This window comes from Cyclospora cayetanensis, unplaced genomic scaffold (assembly GCF_002999335.1).
Source record: "Cyclospora cayetanensis isolate NF1_C8 unplaced genomic scaffold, CcayRef3 CcayRef3_contig_52, whole genome shotgun sequence".
NCBI classification, from domain to species: domain Eukaryota; phylum Apicomplexa; class Conoidasida; order Eucoccidiorida; family Eimeriidae; genus Cyclospora; species Cyclospora cayetanensis.
Genome location: NW_020312503.1, coordinates 179,112 through 196,822, shown reverse-complemented (window position 1 = coordinate 196,822; position 17,711 = coordinate 179,112). Strand labels below are relative to the sequence as shown.

The 17,711-nt window shown below is 52.6% G+C and overlaps 3 protein-coding genes across 3 annotated transcripts; 2 read left to right on the top strand and 1 right to left on the bottom strand.

Annotated features, from left to right (window-relative positions):
* Positions 1-4,556: 4,556 nt before the first annotated feature.
* Positions 4,557-7,712, top strand: LOC113146713. Its single transcript, XM_026334896.1, has 2 exons — positions 4,557-4,962; positions 7,435-7,712. The coding sequence occupies exons 1-2, from the start codon at positions 4,557-4,559 to the stop codon at positions 7,710-7,712; spliced, it is 684 nt and encodes a 227-aa protein (XP_026190681.1).
* Positions 7,713-10,934: 3,222 nt separating this feature from the next.
* LOC34619962 lies at positions 10,935-13,841 on the bottom strand. The gene is made up of 6 exons (XM_026334895.1): positions 13,581-13,841; positions 12,967-13,487; positions 12,605-12,909; positions 12,022-12,556; positions 11,562-11,634; positions 10,935-11,408 (listed from the first exon to the last, which is right to left on the bottom strand). Exons 1-6 carry the CDS (start codon positions 13,839-13,841, stop codon positions 10,935-10,937), a joined length of 2,169 nt encoding a protein of 722 aa, XP_026190680.1.
* A 601-nt stretch (positions 13,842-14,442) lies between these two features.
* LOC34619961 (protein disulfide-isomerase A4) lies at positions 14,443-16,562 on the top strand. The gene is made up of 3 exons (XM_022733235.2): positions 14,443-14,633; positions 14,870-15,068; positions 15,510-16,562. Exons 1-3 carry the CDS (start codon positions 14,443-14,445, stop codon positions 16,560-16,562), a joined length of 1,443 nt encoding a protein of 480 aa, XP_022587884.2.
* The last annotated feature ends 1,149 nt before the right edge of the window (positions 16,563-17,711 follow it).

Here is a 17,711-nt window from a genome sequence, read left to right as displayed (position 1 = left end):
ACGGTTCTAGTTTTTTTCGTATGCAGCCTTGTCTCTTGCTTCGTCCATTTCTGCCTTCCGTGTTCTCTTTTTATTGCTGCATGAGCGCCTCCTCGCAAGGCTTATATTTGTCTGAGAGCTTCGCTGCAAAGGGAAAACCAATCGTCCTTTGTAATTATAGCAAAGCGCATAAGCACAGGCTTTGAACTCGCCAGTATAATGCTTTAATGTGTGGTGCACGAGACCGAATGCATTCTGCAGCTGTACACTTTTCCGGGCACTTGGAACCATGCTTGCAAAATAGTAGGCAAGCGTACGCAATTAAGCACACACACATGCGGGACGTTGTGGATGTGATCTTGGATGGCCCGGTACTTCTTTTTCCATAGAGTATGAGTGAGTATGTGACATCCTGCGGATAGAGCTACTGTTCAAACCTAAATCCTAATCAAGCTTGAGGCAAATCTATGGAAAATATCTCTGAAGTGCTCCTCCTTGGCCTCAACACAGGACTGAGCCCGGAGAGTAGGAGGGTGGGAGGGCGCCTGAGGTGCGCGTCGCAGCATCAACTGAGCACTCTTAACATCCGAACGAAAAATTGCTCAGTCAATTTTTAACCAATTACCAATGATATATGACCAGAGTGGGGGAAGTACATAGATGTAGCTTTTGGCGTAGTAGGAATTCTGAATACAAACTTTCCTCTCAACACCAAGGGTATTAGGGTGCATTTCCTACGGCGCTCACAAACTTAAAAATTACGAGGAGCAGTCGCTTTCCATAAAATGGTGGTCTTCTTGGAATTTGTGTCTCCATGCGCAAGCCTTATGATAGATGACTGCGTTGTTTGTCTTCTACGCCTTGGGAGATCGAAGTCTATATGCGGCTGAAACAAGAAATTCCTACAAATTAAAACCCTACCCAATTGATTATGAGCGAGAAAATTTAGCTGGCATTCTAGAAAGCCTCTAAAAATGGCAGGGTCACCTTGAGTGCTCTGCAATGAATCGACCCTCCACGAGCTGCCCTGCAAGGAAAAGTAGGAACCTGCTCTGACAAGATCGTATTGATTGGTGATTATCTTCCTTTCTAGTATGTTATCTAGACGATTCAATGACTTGATGTTCACCTAGAAAGTCCTTGGTCACCTAGCCGATCATTCGGTGCCTCTACTAACTTTTCTCCTTAAATCATCCAATAAGCGTAAATGCTGACTTTCAATCATATTTTACTAGGCATAAGACAATTGATACAATTGTTCCGAGAAAATAGCCTGCAAGAGGGAAGAATGCAGAGCGTCAAGCGCGTGCCGCCTGCCCTCTAGTCTCCCTTACCTTTCCATCTTCGTGCCCGTGTCAGGTGCTGTCCTTCGCCTCGCGTTTCCGCCACTGGGATGATCACAAGCTATTATACCTTATTCCTTGTAAATTATTGACCCTGAATATAAAACAAGCTATCGTTGTCGCTTTCGTAGTGATCCACTCGCACGCAGATCTCACCCTTTTGTCGATATCTATCTGTGCATTCCAAGTAAAACATATACATCACTCAAGGGAAACCCACATTTTCACTTGATTCCTCCTCTCTTTCCTTACGTCCTGGGATCTTTTGCCCCTACTTCGCTTTCTTCTCCTACTTCCCTCCTTTCCCGGATTCCCCACAATGCCAAGTTACCAGAGCTTACTAGTTCCGTGCGTAGTAGCATCACTGCTGCAGAGTCAAGCAGTGCTCGCTGACTCTCCCCTTCAGGTTTTATCAAATGCCTTCAGCGAGATAACCCGAGTTGTCTCTATCCCATTCAACGCAGTACGAGAGTGGGCAGCAGGGGTAAGGCGCGTCAAACTATGTAAATTGGAAAAATAGCATAGGGGCGTTACGTGAAGCTACTGTGCCAGTGACAGGCTTTTGTCTAAAATATATGAACGGAACTACTTTAAGTACGGTCAGTGACAAGTATGCTCGCGACTGTATATGGAAGTTGGCGAATTTAGAACCAGAACCATGTTATTGACACAACATAACTTGCTTTGGAAGTTGAGGTGTAGCTGTATCAGATGAACCGCATGCACATCGTTTAGCTGTTCCATATGAGCCTAATTTGCGTGACGCAAGTAAATCGTGGTTTCCTGAGCGTTTTTTTGCGGTGTTCTTATACCAGTGCATCAATCATCAAGCACACCTTGCGGCTTGCACATTTTTTGCTTTTGCGCGATTGCAGGACCCAGAAGAGGAGAGTGCCGTATCTCATTCAAGCGCGGTAGATGGAGAAAGAAAGAGCGCAGAAGAAGCGGGCACGACGATAGACGCTGCCATTTCTGGTGCCGCTGAAGGAGGCATGCATCATGCAGGAGAGCTTTCTGAGCAGGTGGAAGAAGCGGCGCCTTTTGAATCGGCTTCAGTCAGTGCATCGGAACAAGTAGAAGATGCAACCAAAGATGTAGCACATCACACATCCGAACTGAGTGCACAAGCGGCGAAAGCAAATGAAAGTGGAGAAGCGGGAGAAGATGAACGGTTCCCGGGCCAACAACACGCGGACGGAGAGGCAGGAGGACAGCAAGCACTAGGTGAAGATGATCTAGCAAAGCACAATTCAGCCATAAAAGAGATCCAAGGCGCGATGAAGGAACATTCGCAGAGGGAAGCAGACAGACACAAAGGGCATGAACAAGGAGGTGACGAAGAAAACGAGATAGCAGACATCCAGGAAGAAACGCGGGACGCTGTCGAAAGTTTCTTAGGGAGAACTTCAGAAGCAAAAGACTCTTTGCTTGAAGCTGCAGAAGACATAGGTGAGGATTTGAAGGAGATGATCCACGATGCCGCCTCATCTGTCGAGGAACAAACCGAAGAAAAGTAATAGATGCTAAAGGAGGCATAACCTGTGGACGATGATATAAGAAAGGTCGCACAAGCGGCCTATGGGCCGTCATAAGAACCCACACAAGAAGCCAAATAAAGGCATGAAGAAGCAGAAGAAAAATCCCCATTTCGGGAACCCCCTAATACGTGCTACATTTCCAAAAATTATATAAAGTGACGCACGGTAATGAACCACCGTGAACGTTGAGGTGTAGGTACACCACGATGGTTTGCCTTCCCCGGTCATTTCACACAAAAAAAGGTATCCGGATAAAGCAGGCATTTATGCGCTCTATCTAATGAATGAAGATATCTTTGAACTTCCACTGCCTCTGCCTTCTCTTTCCTTTCCGTTTCCTTCGTTTTATGACACGCGAAGCAGCGGAACTCTGGCTTTTCATTAATAAGCGTTCATGGCTAATAGAAGAATCAGACTATTTTGTACGAACCAGTGCATAGTAAAGTGGATGCATATTTGAAAGAAGCCATTCAAGCGGTTTTATCAAAGAGCAGAGCAACAGTTGCTGTCGCTGGCCATGCGCTTCTTTCTCATAGTAGAGTTTACCCTCGCTTATACATTTATATTTTTAAATCAATCAATAAATGGGGTGCGGAAGTTTTTTTTGTATACGCGGGCTGTGAAGTACACTGGATTTAGAGTTCGCGCACGCTTCAGGGGATGCTCGCCTTTGGCACATATTTTGTGCTATCATTGCGCAGCGATGTGTGATCTACGTGCGCTCTTATTACGGATTGGGTGTTGTGCTCTTTTTAGTAAGGTCCTGGCTGTTTATTCCCCTGATATGTCACAAGACTATGAGGCCAGCCTAAATAATGTGCATATGCCGTGATGGCAGTCTGTACTGCTTTAACATATAAATAAATCAGACGCCTAAATAAAATGTGTAGATTATGCTAAGCAATTAAAATCTATGATGCAAAAGGAGAGAATGTGTGTTTCTTGCTGAAACAACAGCCCCAGTGTCGACCACACCACCCCTACGATCTCGAACACACACCCAGCTAGTATTCTCCTCTTCCTCCAGCCTCCTCTACTCTTGACTAGCGTTTGAGTAATAGCCCATAAGCTAGCGAAATATCTAAGAAGTTGTATTATGCTGCGACCTTTATTTATCCATTGCTTATTATCAAGGTGGCCCGAGAGTACAACACCGCAGCCGACAGGGGGGGTGTCTTGACGGAGCTGCATCTCTTTCTTCTGTTCTTCCTGTTTGCTCGCCTCCGTCTTTTTCCGCGTGCTTGATAATAATCCTCTCTATAATTTTCTGTATTCGCACGTGGTTCGCTCTTTGGTTTCCTCATAGGGCGGGTTCGCTCACCTGTGTGTGCCTTTGCTCCTCTCCCACGCCCGCTCGCCTGCACAGGGCGGCGGCCCCCGCCAAATGCGTCCACCCGTGTCTGCTGTAAAGGCGTAAACGGCGAGGTGGCTCGTGTTTAGGGGGGCAGGGGGTGGTGACCTGAGGGAGGGGAGGAGTCCTACACGGACTCTAGGCCCATGGAGAAGCCACCACGACAAACCGTCCACAACCCTTGATTCTGGGCGACAAAAAAGCCAATTTCCTCTTCGTGGTGCCTCCATGACTGGAGATCTTCCTTCTCGTGAAGGGGATGCCATGGGGCCTCCAGTGCCCCAAATCGGGGGCCCGGTGGGGGGTGCGCCATCTGACGACCCTCTTCCTCCACTGACTGCTGACATGTTTTTGGACTTTGTCGACTCGTCGAGCTTGTTGCTTCTGCCTCCCCGGAAAGCGGCAGAGGCTCTTGTTGCGCAGCACAGGGAGCGCCTCAGCCTGGCGAAACAGCACAAGCAACGGGGTCTAGCTACGTGTCCACCACCTGCACACAAGCGCCTTCGCGGTCCGCGGCGTGCTACCACAGGCTGTACAACGCGGCTAGTGCCTCAATCTGGGGGCCCTTCTGCAGCGGCCCCTTGTGGCAATGAGGGAACCCTTGCTACGCTGGAGAGAAGTCTGGCTGCGAGGAACACGCTGCACAGGCTACGGCATCAAGTGCTCGAGCTGCCAAAGCCCAACAGGCACGGAGTGGGGCTGATATACGGAGCGAGAATGAGCAGCGATGATGGCCACGATTACAGGCAAGGAAGCTCAGGAACTCAGTTCGAGATTTCGTAGGCTTTGGGGTCTAGGGTTGGAGGTCTAAGCCCACTTTACTTGCGGCGTTGCTTTGCAGAGTAATTTACTGGGGTGAGCTGCACGGGGCGACGAAAGAGGAAAAGGCCGTAAACAAACGCAATGCCCAACAGGTACACTGCATCGCGCCGTTTTGCGACCTCTCTGTGTGTGAGACACTGTCGCTTGCCTCTCTCGCTGCGCCTCAAACAATGGCTGTTTTGTTGATGAACAGACAGAGCATCTGGTCTTGCAACGCGAAAAACATCCACTAGCGCCGTCTCAGCTTAGCCTGCTTGCTACGCATCTACAGGCCGTGGGCAATGCTGTCCGTGCGCCGTCCTTTCCGTTGGTGGCGTGTTCGCAGTTTCGCTCATTGATTCGCTCCTTAGCTGAGGCATCGCCAGATAAGTGCCTCACAGTACAGCAACTGGTGCTGGACCTCGACGTCAATATGAGCAAAGGATGGATTCATTTCGCGAAGCTTGCGTTGCCTGGAAAGTAAACCTATACACTGCCTGCACCTCAAGTACTCATGCCCTCTTAAGATGCGCACCGCAGTGCGACGCACCAAGCAACCTATAGCCCACAACGGGTACTCGAATACAAAAAATAGCCGTAGGAACCTCCAAGTCTCCCTATATTAGGTTTACATGCTTTCTTGCGCCTCCTAGGAGGAACCTTCGCTGGCTGTGGTAGCTGTATGCGCCTTCAGGCATGACCCCTACAGCGAGTTCCTCCTTAGGAGGAAGCGCGAAGCTCCGCAGACTCCATCAACGCTGCAGCAGCAGCAGTAGCTCGGTCCATTGCACCCCTACGATCAGGTGTTGTGTCTCTCTACTGCTGCTTCGCCAAGAGCCTCCCCTGAAGAGCGCTGCTTCGTGGGGTTTGGCCGGCATGACCTACACTCATGCGTCTGCCCTTCTTTTGTCGCTTTTCATGCATTTCTGTGTGCGCTTATCAAGAGCGCTGCATGTTTGAGTTGTGTCGTGCCTCTGCTGTATCATGACTGCGCTGTGTCTCGGGGTGGCGTCTAGAGCGTAGCAACGAGTGCGCGTGTGCGACAGTGCAGCCTCTTGGGCAGTACAAGTTTTTTTCTCGGTGAGAAACCCGCGGCTGCCGAGGGTTGAGCTATTGTAATGCCGTACATACTTCGATGCAAACAAAAACGCTGCTATGGTGTTTGTTATTTGCAAGTCCAATCGCCGCACTGGCGGGTATCTTTCGACTGGCTTCATAAAAGGCGGTACTTTTGCTTCCGACGCAAAGGATTCCGCATGCACGAGGACATATAAGCACGCACATAAAATATATACAAAATACACTTGCATGTAGCCACGTTCACCCGCTGTCACCGTAGCGAATAGCGAGGGGAACGAAACTCGCCTAATGAAGGCATCTGCAAAGCGTGCCGCCATGGCTCTTGTTTCGATGCGATGTGGTTGTAAGAGGTGCTGCTGCGGCAGCGACTGCCGCTTCCTCTTACAAATGATGCTGTCTCCTCATCTGCCGCGTGAAGAGGAACTGAGGAACTTTTTTTCTCAACGCTGAAAAGCTCTCGACTTCCAGGAAGGGGAGCGTCTCCTCATCCGTATCATCAGAGTCGGGGCAGTCTGGTTCTTCCCAAGGCAATCGGCGGGGCTCATAGCCGATGGTGTCGCCTATGCGAAGTCGCCTTAGCCGAACCCGTGCAAGAGCTGGCCATCCCTTCCCACTTATAATCAGGCTGCGGGGAGCTTCTTCCTGGGGGGGAGAGGTGGCCTCTGAGGGTGCCTGCGCCCTTTCATAGGGAATGGCGATCCCGTTGGATACGTTGCGCGTTTCGTCGTGAAGCTGTAGATCACTCGCAAACAAGAGCGGCGGCAAAAGAACAGAAATCAGAAGACATTGTGCGCAGAGGCAGAGCAAATAGGTAGACAGAGCGGAGGCGTCGCTAAAGGTCGTTTCCAGTGCCCTCGTGCGACACACAGTGCAGAAAAAGCCTTCTCCTTCATAGTCTGAACACGCACCTGTTCAACCAGAGCAACTCCCGAAAACGAATAGAGGGCTACACATTCCCCTGAGTCTGGACGGATTTCCACGGCTACAGGGAGGCCGTAGAGGTTCGCTATGAGAGACTGCCGCTTCTTATTGTACTCCAGTTCGTTCAGACCGACCAAAACTTGGCCTAAGCAATGCGCCACTGCCGCCTGTCTGATGCTCAAGGAACCCAAAAGAGTGCGGCAGGTAGGAGAGGGACGCGTTATTGTGGGGAGGCTTTCCTCTTGGTTTTGCTGCGAAAACTGCTGCGGCTTTTCTTGCAGTCGCTTTACAGTCGCCTTTAGCTCGGCCTTTCTTGCAGCAAGTGGCGTCTCAATGGAGTGTACAGACACCTCCACCAATTCGGGGCCCCCCGTGGTAATCCAGAGCTGCTGCTTCGCTGCGTGCTCTAACAAGCGCTTTTCTGCTGCCGCCAAGTCTTCTTTCGCCGCCGCTGCAGCAGCCATCGCGGCAGCTGCTGCTTCTGCTGCTGCGTTGTTAGAGGCTAAAGAAGGAGCATGCGGTGTACTGTTGGCACTTTCAGCGTCCCACCTACTCGCTGCCGCTGCTGCCACAGCCGCAGCGGCTTGCTTTTGCGCTTCCTTTAGATCCTCGTACAAGGCTAATTCGAACGAGGAAGTGAAGCCCCACCCTTCGATTTGCGGCACCGCAAAGGTTCCGATACACTCGAGCGTTTCATAGTCGATCGCGTAGACCGTATTGGACTCCCACGTGAGCACCAACACCAGCAGCCTCTGCAGCACAGTCGAGTAGTAAAGGCTGAAGCCCTCAGCGAAGTGGTTATTGGAAAGGAAAAACACTCTCTCCATCAGCATCCTCGTCCCCGCTTTCTGTTCGCCCTGCCTCCTAGTCTCGCTCGTCAGTCGCAGCTCACGCAGGTAGGAGCGGCCGTACAGTCCGGAGCTCTGCAGCAAGAGGCTCTGCCCTGCCGATTGCAGCCCCTGCACGAACGGGGGCCCCCAGTGGGGGCCCCTTTGGGGGAAGCCTCTGGGGATCCTGGGGTAGGGGATTGTCTGCGTGCATGCATGCACCACTGCGTACAGCTCGACGGGGGCCCCCCTCTTTTGAGGAGTCTCCTTGATGAAGGAGAAGGCAGAGGCCGGCGCACTCAGAGCCCTCATCGGGTCGAAGGTGAAGGGAGCGTCTTCGGAAAATCCGATGGTGGGAGACGGAAACCACACCGTCTTAGCCTCTCTGGAGGGGGGGGAGGGGCCCCTCTCGAACGTTTCTTCAGAGATCCCCAGGGGCCCCCCGTCGAAGGCCGTCTCCGTAGTCAAAGAGGCGCCCAGAGTGCGGCTCCGGTAGTTCCCTGCTGCACTCCACACGTCAATCGCCGCTTCTCTCGCCCCCTCATAGACAGCAGGAGTTCCCAGCTGCACTCCGCCATCCGACTGCAGCGAAGGCATGCGGGGTAGCGATAGCCAATACACAGAGAAAAACAATGTGGTGACTAGAAGCCCAACAATGGCTTGCAGCACCCGCGTGCGAACCGCATAGGGCCCCCAAGAGAAGCCGCTCCGAGGGCCCCCTCTGGAGCTCCCCTGGTCGGCAGAGTGACTCTGTGGAGACGGCATATCCAGGAGCACGTGACACCAACCGCTGCTCTTGCTCTTGCTGCTTGTTGTGGGTGCTGCCAGCGCCAATGCGCGTGCCAGTGCTGCTGCTTGGACTTCCGGCTGTGCAGAGGCTTCTTGTGCGCCCAAGAGAGGGGACGGCGGCGCACACCCACCGTCGCAGTCCGGCTGTATGTACAGATGGGGGTCCTCAGCAACTGCTGCGGGGGGCGAAGAATTGCGGGGTGTCCCTAATACTCTACACGCTCCTTTGCTGTTTATTTCTGCATATTTACAGCGGCAGGGAGAAGCAGCATGTCGAGGAATGCTCGAATCTGAATGCGTGGTTGCCCCCGCTGCCGACGGTTCCTCCGAGAACTCCGGGTAAACCGCGCATGAATACGAGAAATCAAGGGTAATGACAGGAAGAAGGGCTGGCACGCTGTTCGCCTTTGACAGATATGCAAATAAAAAGAGGGGAGTTACACGGTGTTTGTTGAACGCTGCTGAACTTCGGCAGTCCATCCGCGTACAGGGAGGGGCAGGGGGGTCCGTAAAAATGCTGCGGTGTGTCGACGGCAGAAGAGCGACCAACCCTCTATTCCGTTATCCTTCCCCCCCTGATTCTAATTTCCTTATCCAATGCCATCATTGTAGCAGGCGAAATCTCATGTGGAGGATGCACAATCAACGTTTGCGGGCAGCCACCCAAAGGATGTGAAACGGACGAACTGACCTCGACTGCATATTGCATGAGACCACACCTAGCTTACCTGCCTTCTTGCTGACGCATTCAGCATGCTGAAGATAGCATACAGACCTGCTTAACAGAAGCTGACACTCCACTTACGAATTATCGAACGGCATGATGTAGATTTTCTCGTTTTTGAAATGGAAGTAGAAGCGGTTCGTAAAGGCCAAGGTTAGAAATCTTCCAGCCTTATTAACCAGCTCAAGCGCCTCTAATAAGAATTCCACATCCTGCCCTACCAATAGGGCTTCCTCGCCTTTGCCCCCGCACAGCAACGTGACAAAACACAGCGGGAAAGGAGGCACCCAAGGAGCAACAAGCCATGATGCCTTCGCAAATGGTAGTCCTACCAGACGCCACAAACTTCATAGTGGGCACACAATGCCGAATATTTGGCTATCAAATGGCTGCATAGCGCCTAAAGGCACAGTTTGCGGGGAGTCTAGTGATGCTATGCAGTGGGAGGCACTTTGTAGGTTCTATAGCCTCTTCGTGGTGGAACGCAAACATTGCGTGTGCATCTTCCCAATAAGACTTCGCTTGTTACAATGATAGCACCAGATATATATACATATATATGTATATACCTACACAAATATATATATATATACTTTAGTAGGTTGATTGTATCCCGATTTGTAAAAGCGTTGCTGCCCAAGGAACACATCACCAGATTCTTCTCACCGCCTTTTCAAGTGGAAAAACGGCGGATGAAAGTCTCTCAAGAGGATTCGTAGCATAGAGTCCCTGGCTGCATGGACACTCCGACCTCGCGCATGCAGCATTTGAAGTAAAAACCGCCTGCTCCCGACGAACACCCTGTACACGCCGGCCTGTGTCATTTGATGAGCAAAGAATATGGGGAAACTGCTATGGTTCCCGCATTCGGCGCGTGTCGTGGAGCGGCTAAAAGTAGTGGAAAGAGCGGTCTCTTAGCGGCAACTAAAATCCATTGCTCCTCCCCGCTAACTTTTTCCCAAGGACCCCGCCTCCATGCCGCACTCACCATTTTCCCCACTCGCTTCCTTCCTGGTGCTCGGCCACTCAGCATTCTGCAATTAAATATATGCATGTAGGCTGGCAAATCGAAGCCTGGGGTGAGCCAAAGTGTGCGCTCTCCCTAAAGCGCACACTATAGGGTAGATACACAGAAGGGCATTCCTTTCTGGTCGCCCCTCCTACCACGAGGCGCTACGAGTATCGATCTCAAGTCCCTCATTTTTTCTCGTGCAGTACACAGATACCGCTTTGGGGAGGGGAAGAGATGTGTATGTGTGTTTATGTGTGTATGTGTAGTGTTTTCTTACGGGCTACCTAGATGGGGCCTAGCGCCAAAAGGAGAACAGCAGCAGCTCTGCCTCTGCCTGAGGATGCTGCGTGCGTTGCTATGCCGGCGCACTGGGCCGCTACGTCTCAACGCGAAGACTCTACGCATCCAGAAAACAAAATTGAGCAGTTGCATGCGCGCTGAACGTCCCTCTCGGGGGCCTTAGTGCCACCACCCCTCGCACGCAACCAGCATCCCACATGTTACGTCCAATGCCGCTCAAAGGCGCCCAGCAGTTTCAGCCGGGAAGCTGCATCCAGCAGCGACTCTCCTCAGGTGCCCTTCAGATCTCGTGGATCGATCATAAAGTGCTCAATGAGACCAACGCTCTTCAGAGTCTTTGCAAGGGCCTCCCTCTGCTGAGGGAGCCTGGCTCTGCCTGTCAAGGTCCTCAGCTGCTCGTCACAAACGAACGCCTTCTTGCCTTTTTCGCAGTGCTGATGCAAATACTGCCGAACCGCTGCCACGCAGTCCGACTCCGTAAGTGCTGCTGTGCCACGCGGCCCCCCTACAGTTCCGCTGCCCGTACTGCCGCTGCTGCTTTTCCTTCTCCCGCTGCTGCCACTCAAGACTGAGCGGCTAAATGTCACGAGTCTCTTGTCTAGCAACGCATTCTTGTGTCTTATACCCACCAAAACACGCCCTCCACAGAACACCTTCTTGCCATCCTGAAGCAAAGCCTCTAACATCTTTTGCAACCCGGGATGCTGCTGTTGCAGCTGCTGCTTGCTCTGCTGCTCATCCTGCTGCGTCAGATTCTCCTTCGAGTGCTCCTTCTGCTGCTTCTCGGTTAGCTGCTGCTTATTACGCTGCTCGTCGTTTAGCTGCTGCTTACTCTGCTGCTTATTCGGCTGCTCATCGTTTAGATGCTGCTTACTCTGCTGCTTATCGGCCTGCACCTGCTGTTGCTGCTGATTCTGCTGCTTATTCGGCTGCTCATCGTTCAGATGCTGCTTACTCTGCTGCTTATCGCTCTGCACCTGCTGTTGCTGCTGATTCTGCTGCTCGTTTTCGTGCAGCTGCTCTTCATCGTCGTTCTGTTGTGGCGTCTGCTTTTTTTCCTCCCAGTGCGCTTCCTGCTGCTGCCTAGAACTCTTTCTGCGTTTACGGTGCTTCTGAAATTCAAGAGATTTTCCTGACCTTTTCTGAGAACCCTCAGAGCGGCGCAACCCCCCAACGTTGAAGCCGTTCAGCTGATTTTCCTTCTCCTCGGCATTGAGAGACGCTGCTGCTGTTACTGCTGCTGCTGTTGCTGCTGTTGCTGTTACTGCTGTTGCTGCTGCCTTCTCCTCCTCGCACTCCTCCAGATGCTCCTCGTGCTCCTCGTCTCTTGCTTCAGCTGCTGTTGCTTCTTCTTGCCTGTTGAAACAAGACAGCCGGAAGGCTGCGCCACGCTCTACGCAGGCCGTTGATGAACTACACGCTTGCGTGGGGGAACCGCCTTCCAGACACCGCTGTGTTTCTTGCGTGTGATCGCCCTCTTCCGAATCGGAGGAGAGAAAAAGCGCTTCGCTGTCTCCTCGCTTTGCTCCCTTCTGATCGCCAAGGCCTCCTACGCTTTCCTTCGACACTATCGTGAAGTCAATTTGCAAGATGCCGTCATCATTCACAACCTGCTGTTGCTTTTCCTCCTGCTGTTGCTCTTGCTTTTCCTCCTGCTGTTGCTCTTGCTTTTCCTCCTGCTCTTGCTTTTCCTCCTGCTGTTGCTCTTGCTTTTCCTCCTGCTGTTGCTGTTTCTCGTAGGGTCTGTCGGCGTCATCGTAAAGGGAAAGGAGGTAGTTTACGTTTCCGGCCAAGTCAGAAGGCGGGAGAGCGCCAAGGAGGCAGAGGAAGCGCAGTGCGTCTTCGCGTGCAGCATCGACTAGAGAGGGCAACGGCTTCCTTTTTGGTTTGCCTTTGGGAGAAGAAGCTGTCGCGAAATTCTCCGACGCTCCATGCCGACCGCCGTCAAGGCTCCCTCGTCTCTGCTCCTCCTCTGGCAAAGGCCCCTCGACAGCGTCGCTCGCCAGAACTGGGAACGATCGGACGGCATAGCTCTCCGTGGTAACCGTCCAGAGAAGGTTTTCTCTGTCGAATAGCAGCCAGAACGCATGCGGCGCAGAGCGCGGGTTCATTGGGAAGTACTCGGTGAGCGAGGCGTCGATGCAGTCCAGAGGTGGGAGGCTGCCGTCGAGAGGAGAGGCCCCTCTTCTTGCGAGATTCCGCCCCCCTTCAAGCCGTGGGAGCTCCCCCTGCGCTTCCGCCTTGCTTCCTTCCGCGTGGTGCTGGGCGGGAGCAAGGCTGCTGCAGAGTGCGGGGCGCAACGGCTCTTCGACTGGGCAGCAGCTCAGGAGCCAGCGGAGCTGTCGGAATCTGGAAGTCCACTCCCTGTCCGTGAGGTGTACGTACGCCCCGTTTTCCCCGCCGATGAGAGCCTTCATGTGCAGCAAAACGAACAAGAAGAACGCGACGATCTCCTCGCACAAGAACGAAAACCACGGCGGCAAGAGCTCCAAGACGCCTGCCCCGCCAACAGAGGCCACAAAAAAGACAGAGCTCCCCGGAAGCAGATACCAGAGACGGTGGGCGAGGCGAGCCACAAGATACGGCAACGACACAGGAGGCTGCGAAAAGCAGCCGCTCGACTCCTTGAAAGCGCTCTCTGCAGCCCTGCTGCTGCCGCTCCACTGCAGGCGGCAGGAGGTCTCGCGTTTGCAGAAGTAAGAGAGACACTCAGACCACGCCGTCCTCTCTACCAATTCCATAGGGATGCCAGGAGGTAGACACTGCCGCAAGAGTGCGAACCCCTCAGCCCGTCGAGCTGCCTCTTCTTCTATCCCACCCATCTTGGCGCACTGGCGACACCCTTTGGAGGCCAGACATCCTCCTGCTCCTCCCGCCGAATCGCAGGTCGAGGGCCCCTCCGGGGGGGGAGCTGCCGAAGGGGCCCCCCTTTCGGAACGCCGCTCGAGGGTGGCAGGGGACGTGAACGCGCGAAGAGCCAAGGTGCGACAACGCCACCGCTCATACATCATCATGTCGGCTGCGCCGAAGGGAGGCGCCCCTCCCCACGACGCGTAGAGGAGGCTGAAGAGCGGGAAAGGGTCTGCCCCTCGCGGAGGGGGGAGGGGCGAGCCAAGAGGCGCTGCGGCATTGGCAGGAACGCACCCACTGCTCCCCCTTAGCTGCTGAAACGGCATAGGGACGGCCAGGGAGCCCCCCTGGAACCCCTCCGTACTACGGGGGCTCCCTCCCCTAATGCTGGGGGGCCTCCTGTTGCACACACACGCACTACTTCGGCGGGAAGCAACACACCGCGCAGCGCAGGAGCGGAGGGAAGGAAGGCCGCATAGCGCACACGCTTGAGAAGCGTATGGATGGGGGGATGGTAAACACAAGGATGGTTTTTATGTAGGCTTAGTCCACAAGAAAGAGGGTTCGTCGGCACGTATATACGGGGAGGATGTGATACGCAAACAGAAGACTGCGAATGGCACTAATTGAGGTGTCTTGGCAGGTCTTAAGGGTGAGGCCGCCTAATAAATTGTATTAATTACTTCCTTTAAGCAAGAGACTCCACAAACCGCCGTCTCCCTATGGCAGGCAGGCTTACGTTGTTGATGCTGCTGCTTTTACGGCGGCTGCTGCCGCTACACCCCCCCCCAGGTTATGCCGCCGCAGTTTGTCTCAGAGCACGTGAGACAGAAGCTCACTACTGCATCATAAACACTTTCTGGTGTTTGTTTTCTTCATTGTTTCTTTTCTGTCTGTTGTTTGTGTGTATTTTCTTGCCACTTGAAAATGAAGCGTCATTTGTTCCTGGCTCTGGCGCTCGTCGCCGTTCTCTCATGTCTTTCTACCGGCGCAACCGAAGCTCCGGCTGCTGCTGAAGCAGTTGAAGGGGAATCTGACGTTCTTGTTATGACAAAAGCAAACTTTGATGAAACTTTGAGCAATAATGAAGTCGTTCTGGTTAAGTTCTACGCCCCATGGTGAGCATCCGCTGCAGCATTGTCCACTGTGCCTCCTGCACACCGACGGATGCTACGGGTGTCAATCTGCTCATTTCTGGTTTTGAATACAGGTTTCTACGCGAATAATGCTTTGTAATTCTTTTGCTCTGTCGGATAAGGCCGAGACGCGGGCAGAGGCCGCAGGATCACCCCTGTTCGTTGGTGTAGGGGGTCAGGCCATCTCGCGTGTCTGCGGTTCCGCATGTTGTTCTCAGGTGCGGTCACTGCAAGCGCATGGCTCCAGAATACGCATCTGCTGCAAAGATCTTGAAGGAGAAAGGCAGCAAGGTCGTTTTGGGTAAAGTTGATGCGACAGCGGAGACCGACTTGGCAGACAAGAACGAAATAAACGAATTCCCCACTCTCACCCTGTTCAGAAATAAGAAGCCTGAGCAGTACACGGGTGGCCGATCCGTAAGTAATTTCTGCGTATGCAATTGAAAAATGCGCCGCCGTTCCTGGATATGCTGTGCAGCTCGTTTGTGTTGGAAAGGGACGGGGTGGGGGGAGCGCATGGCACAGATCTCCTGTCAAGCCGTGTAGAAACATCTGCAGAGTGAGGTATAGGTTTGCTGCGTGCATCTTTTGTGTATATGCCTTCCTATTGGAGGTGGCGCTGAAAGCACGGTGTAACGTGGGTAGTGGTCACCCTTAGTCGCTGCGCCCTTTCATGAACTCTCTTCATGGCCGTTCGCCTGGTTCTGGTGCGTGCTTATGACGTATGGGTAGGCGATTTTTAATTAGGATCGGAAGCCTGCATGAGTGTGCGATTTCTTCTGGTTGTGCTCCCTTCATGCCTTCGCAGTTTCTGATGTGCTGAATTTTCTGATCTTGCGCGTGCGCTGGCGTGTTCAGGCCGATGCGATCGTGCAGTGGATTGAGATGATGACTGGCCCTGCAGTGACAGAGATCGAGGGTGACGTGAAGGACGAGGTTACTAAAGATTCTCCAGTAGCATTCTATGGCGAATTCAGCTCGAAGCAGTCTGACGCTGCAAAGATCTTCGAGACCGTCGCCAACGAGTCTCGTCAGCTTGGCAAGTTCTACGCAAAGTACACTGGCGAAGACAAGATTTCGGCGGTTAGATACGAGGAGGGGGCTTACCCGTTCGAGGGCAAAACAAGTGACGAGTTCAAAGCTTTCGTGGAATCCGAGTCTTTCCCTCTCTTCGGCCCTATCAACGGCGAGAATTTCCGCAAGTATGTTCAGAGGGATGCGTCTCTTGTATGGTTTTGCGGAACGGAGAAAGACTTCGATGCACACAAAGCGTCTATTCGGGAAGCCGCGAAGGAGAGCCGAAACGTCTACTACTTCGTGTGGCTCGACACCGATACGTTCAAGGGCCATGCCGAAGGCGCACTTGGCGTGACTGAGTTCCCCAGCCTCGTTGCACAGACGAAGAAGGGTCGCTTTATCCTCGAAGAGCCATCTACCACCATGAAGGATTCAGCGAAAGTAGCGCAGTTCTTGAAAGATGTGACTGACGGGAAGGTTGAGCGCTCTCTTAAGTCCGACCCGATCCCCGAGACGAACGACGAGGCCGTCAAGGTGGTTGTGGGGAAGACTTTCGAGCAAATGGTCCTTTCGGAAGAAAAGGATGTTTTCCTTGAGGTGTATGCACCGTGGTGCGGCTACTGCAAGAGCTTTGAGCCCATCTACAAGGAATTCGCGGAGAAGATCAAGGATAACGAGAATGTTGTCGTCGCAAAGATGGACGGCATCACGAATGAGGCGCCTCTGGACGCCTTCGACTGGAAGAGTTTCCCCACAATTTACTTCGTGAAGGCTGGTGAGAAGACCCCAATGAAGTACGAGGGATCTCGCACAGTCGACGGCCTCATGGAATTCCTGGAGAAGAACGCCTCCAAGCCTATTGCGAAGAAGGCAGACAAGGGAGAAGAGCTTTAGATGGCTACAGCCGTTGTTTATTTGCCGCGTTTATGGACAAAATGTTTTGGACTTCATAGCGCGTACATCTCGTGACGACCCTTGCACTTTTACGCTGCGTGGTGCATTGCAAGAATTCACTACGCTTTTGGCTCCAGTGGAGCTGTGCGACTGTGGCTATATATATATGTCTGCCGATACACATATGTGTACCACAGTCGGCGTTTCTTCCGATAGGCCTTCAACGTTGTGATTCTACGACGAAGGCCGCCTCCGGGGGTCGCCATTAGTGCGAACAACGCAAAATATCTTTTGAACGCCATCTCTTAATTGGTTTTTGCCTTCTTCCACGCCAGTCGGATAGCGGTCGGGCGTTTAGGCAGTCGCTACAGGGTTTGCTGCACTACGATGGACCGTTGGTATGTAGCAGGGGCAGATCTACAGGTTGTGCGTGGGAGTATTGTTTTGCATGGTAGATACGGTGAGCCTTTTTGAGTATATTTTACGGGGGGATTACGGGAGCGCACCCTGTATAGCAGGGAAGCGGGCCGAAGAATGTTAGCGCACCTCTACAAACCTGTGGATGCACAATCAAGTCAACAGTAGACTGGTGGCGCTTTTGTTCAGTAGAGTCGCCGGTACAACAGTCGGGGAGGCAACAGTGGCCAAGGGATCAGTGGCTTCGACCTACGAGTTGGTTTCAGGTGTATTCTAAGCAGATGCAGCAGCACACCCGGTGAGGGTGTGGTCAAGGTTGCCCGTTCAATCAATATATGCACTGCCTACAGATGGAAAATTTTGGTCACTTTCACCTTCCACACTGGGGCGTTACTGGAAATTAAATTGAACGAAAGACGCGGAGCATGTTTGGCATTGCGGCACGAAAAAATACAAGGGGCGAACTTGACAAGTTCCGGAAACTAGAGGCGGGTAAGTAGTGGTGCGAAAAAAACTGTCCGGTTTTGCAATGTCTATACAGTCTACTGGGAGCTTAAATAGAACCTATACTTCTTCAAAGGTGTTTGTTCGTTCTTAAGAAGCAGACACAGGGGGAAAAGTAAGTTCAGGGGAAATCAGTTGAAAACGGAAAATATTTATCTATTGAAGACATCTTTTCTTTTTTGTCAGCAGCGGAAAGAGAATTAAAAGAAATCAAGATTAAAACAGCTA

Coding starts and splice junctions, on each gene's coding strand:
- LOC113146713 (XM_026334896.1), top strand. CDS start 4,557: ATGTTTTTGGACTTTGTCGACTCGTCGAGCTTGTTGCTTCTGCCTCCC. Junction 4,963..7,434: donor TGGCCACGATTACAGGCAAG/GAAGCTCAGGAA, acceptor ACAAGCGCTTTT/CTGCTGCCGCCAAGTCTTCT.
- LOC34619962 (XM_026334895.1), bottom strand. CDS start 13,841: ATGCCGTTTCAGCAGCTAAGGGGGAGCAGTGGGTGCGTTCCTGCCAAT. Junction 13,488..13,580: donor CCGAAAGGGGGGCCCCTTCG/GCAGCTCCCCCC, acceptor CAGTGCGCCAAG/ATGGGTGGGATAGAAGAAGA. Junction 12,557..12,604: donor ACGAGGGAGCCTTGACGGCG/GTCGGCATGGAG, acceptor CTTCTCCCAAAG/GCAAACCAAAAAGGAAGCCG.
- LOC34619961 (XM_022733235.2), top strand. CDS start 14,443: ATGAAGCGTCATTTGTTCCTGGCTCTGGCGCTCGTCGCCGTTCTCTCA. Junction 14,634..14,869: donor GTTAAGTTCTACGCCCCATG/GTGAGCATCCGC, acceptor TGTTGTTCTCAG/GTGCGGTCACTGCAAGCGCA. Junction 15,069..15,509: donor AGTACACGGGTGGCCGATCC/GTAAGTAATTTC, acceptor TGGCGTGTTCAG/GCCGATGCGATCGTGCAGTG.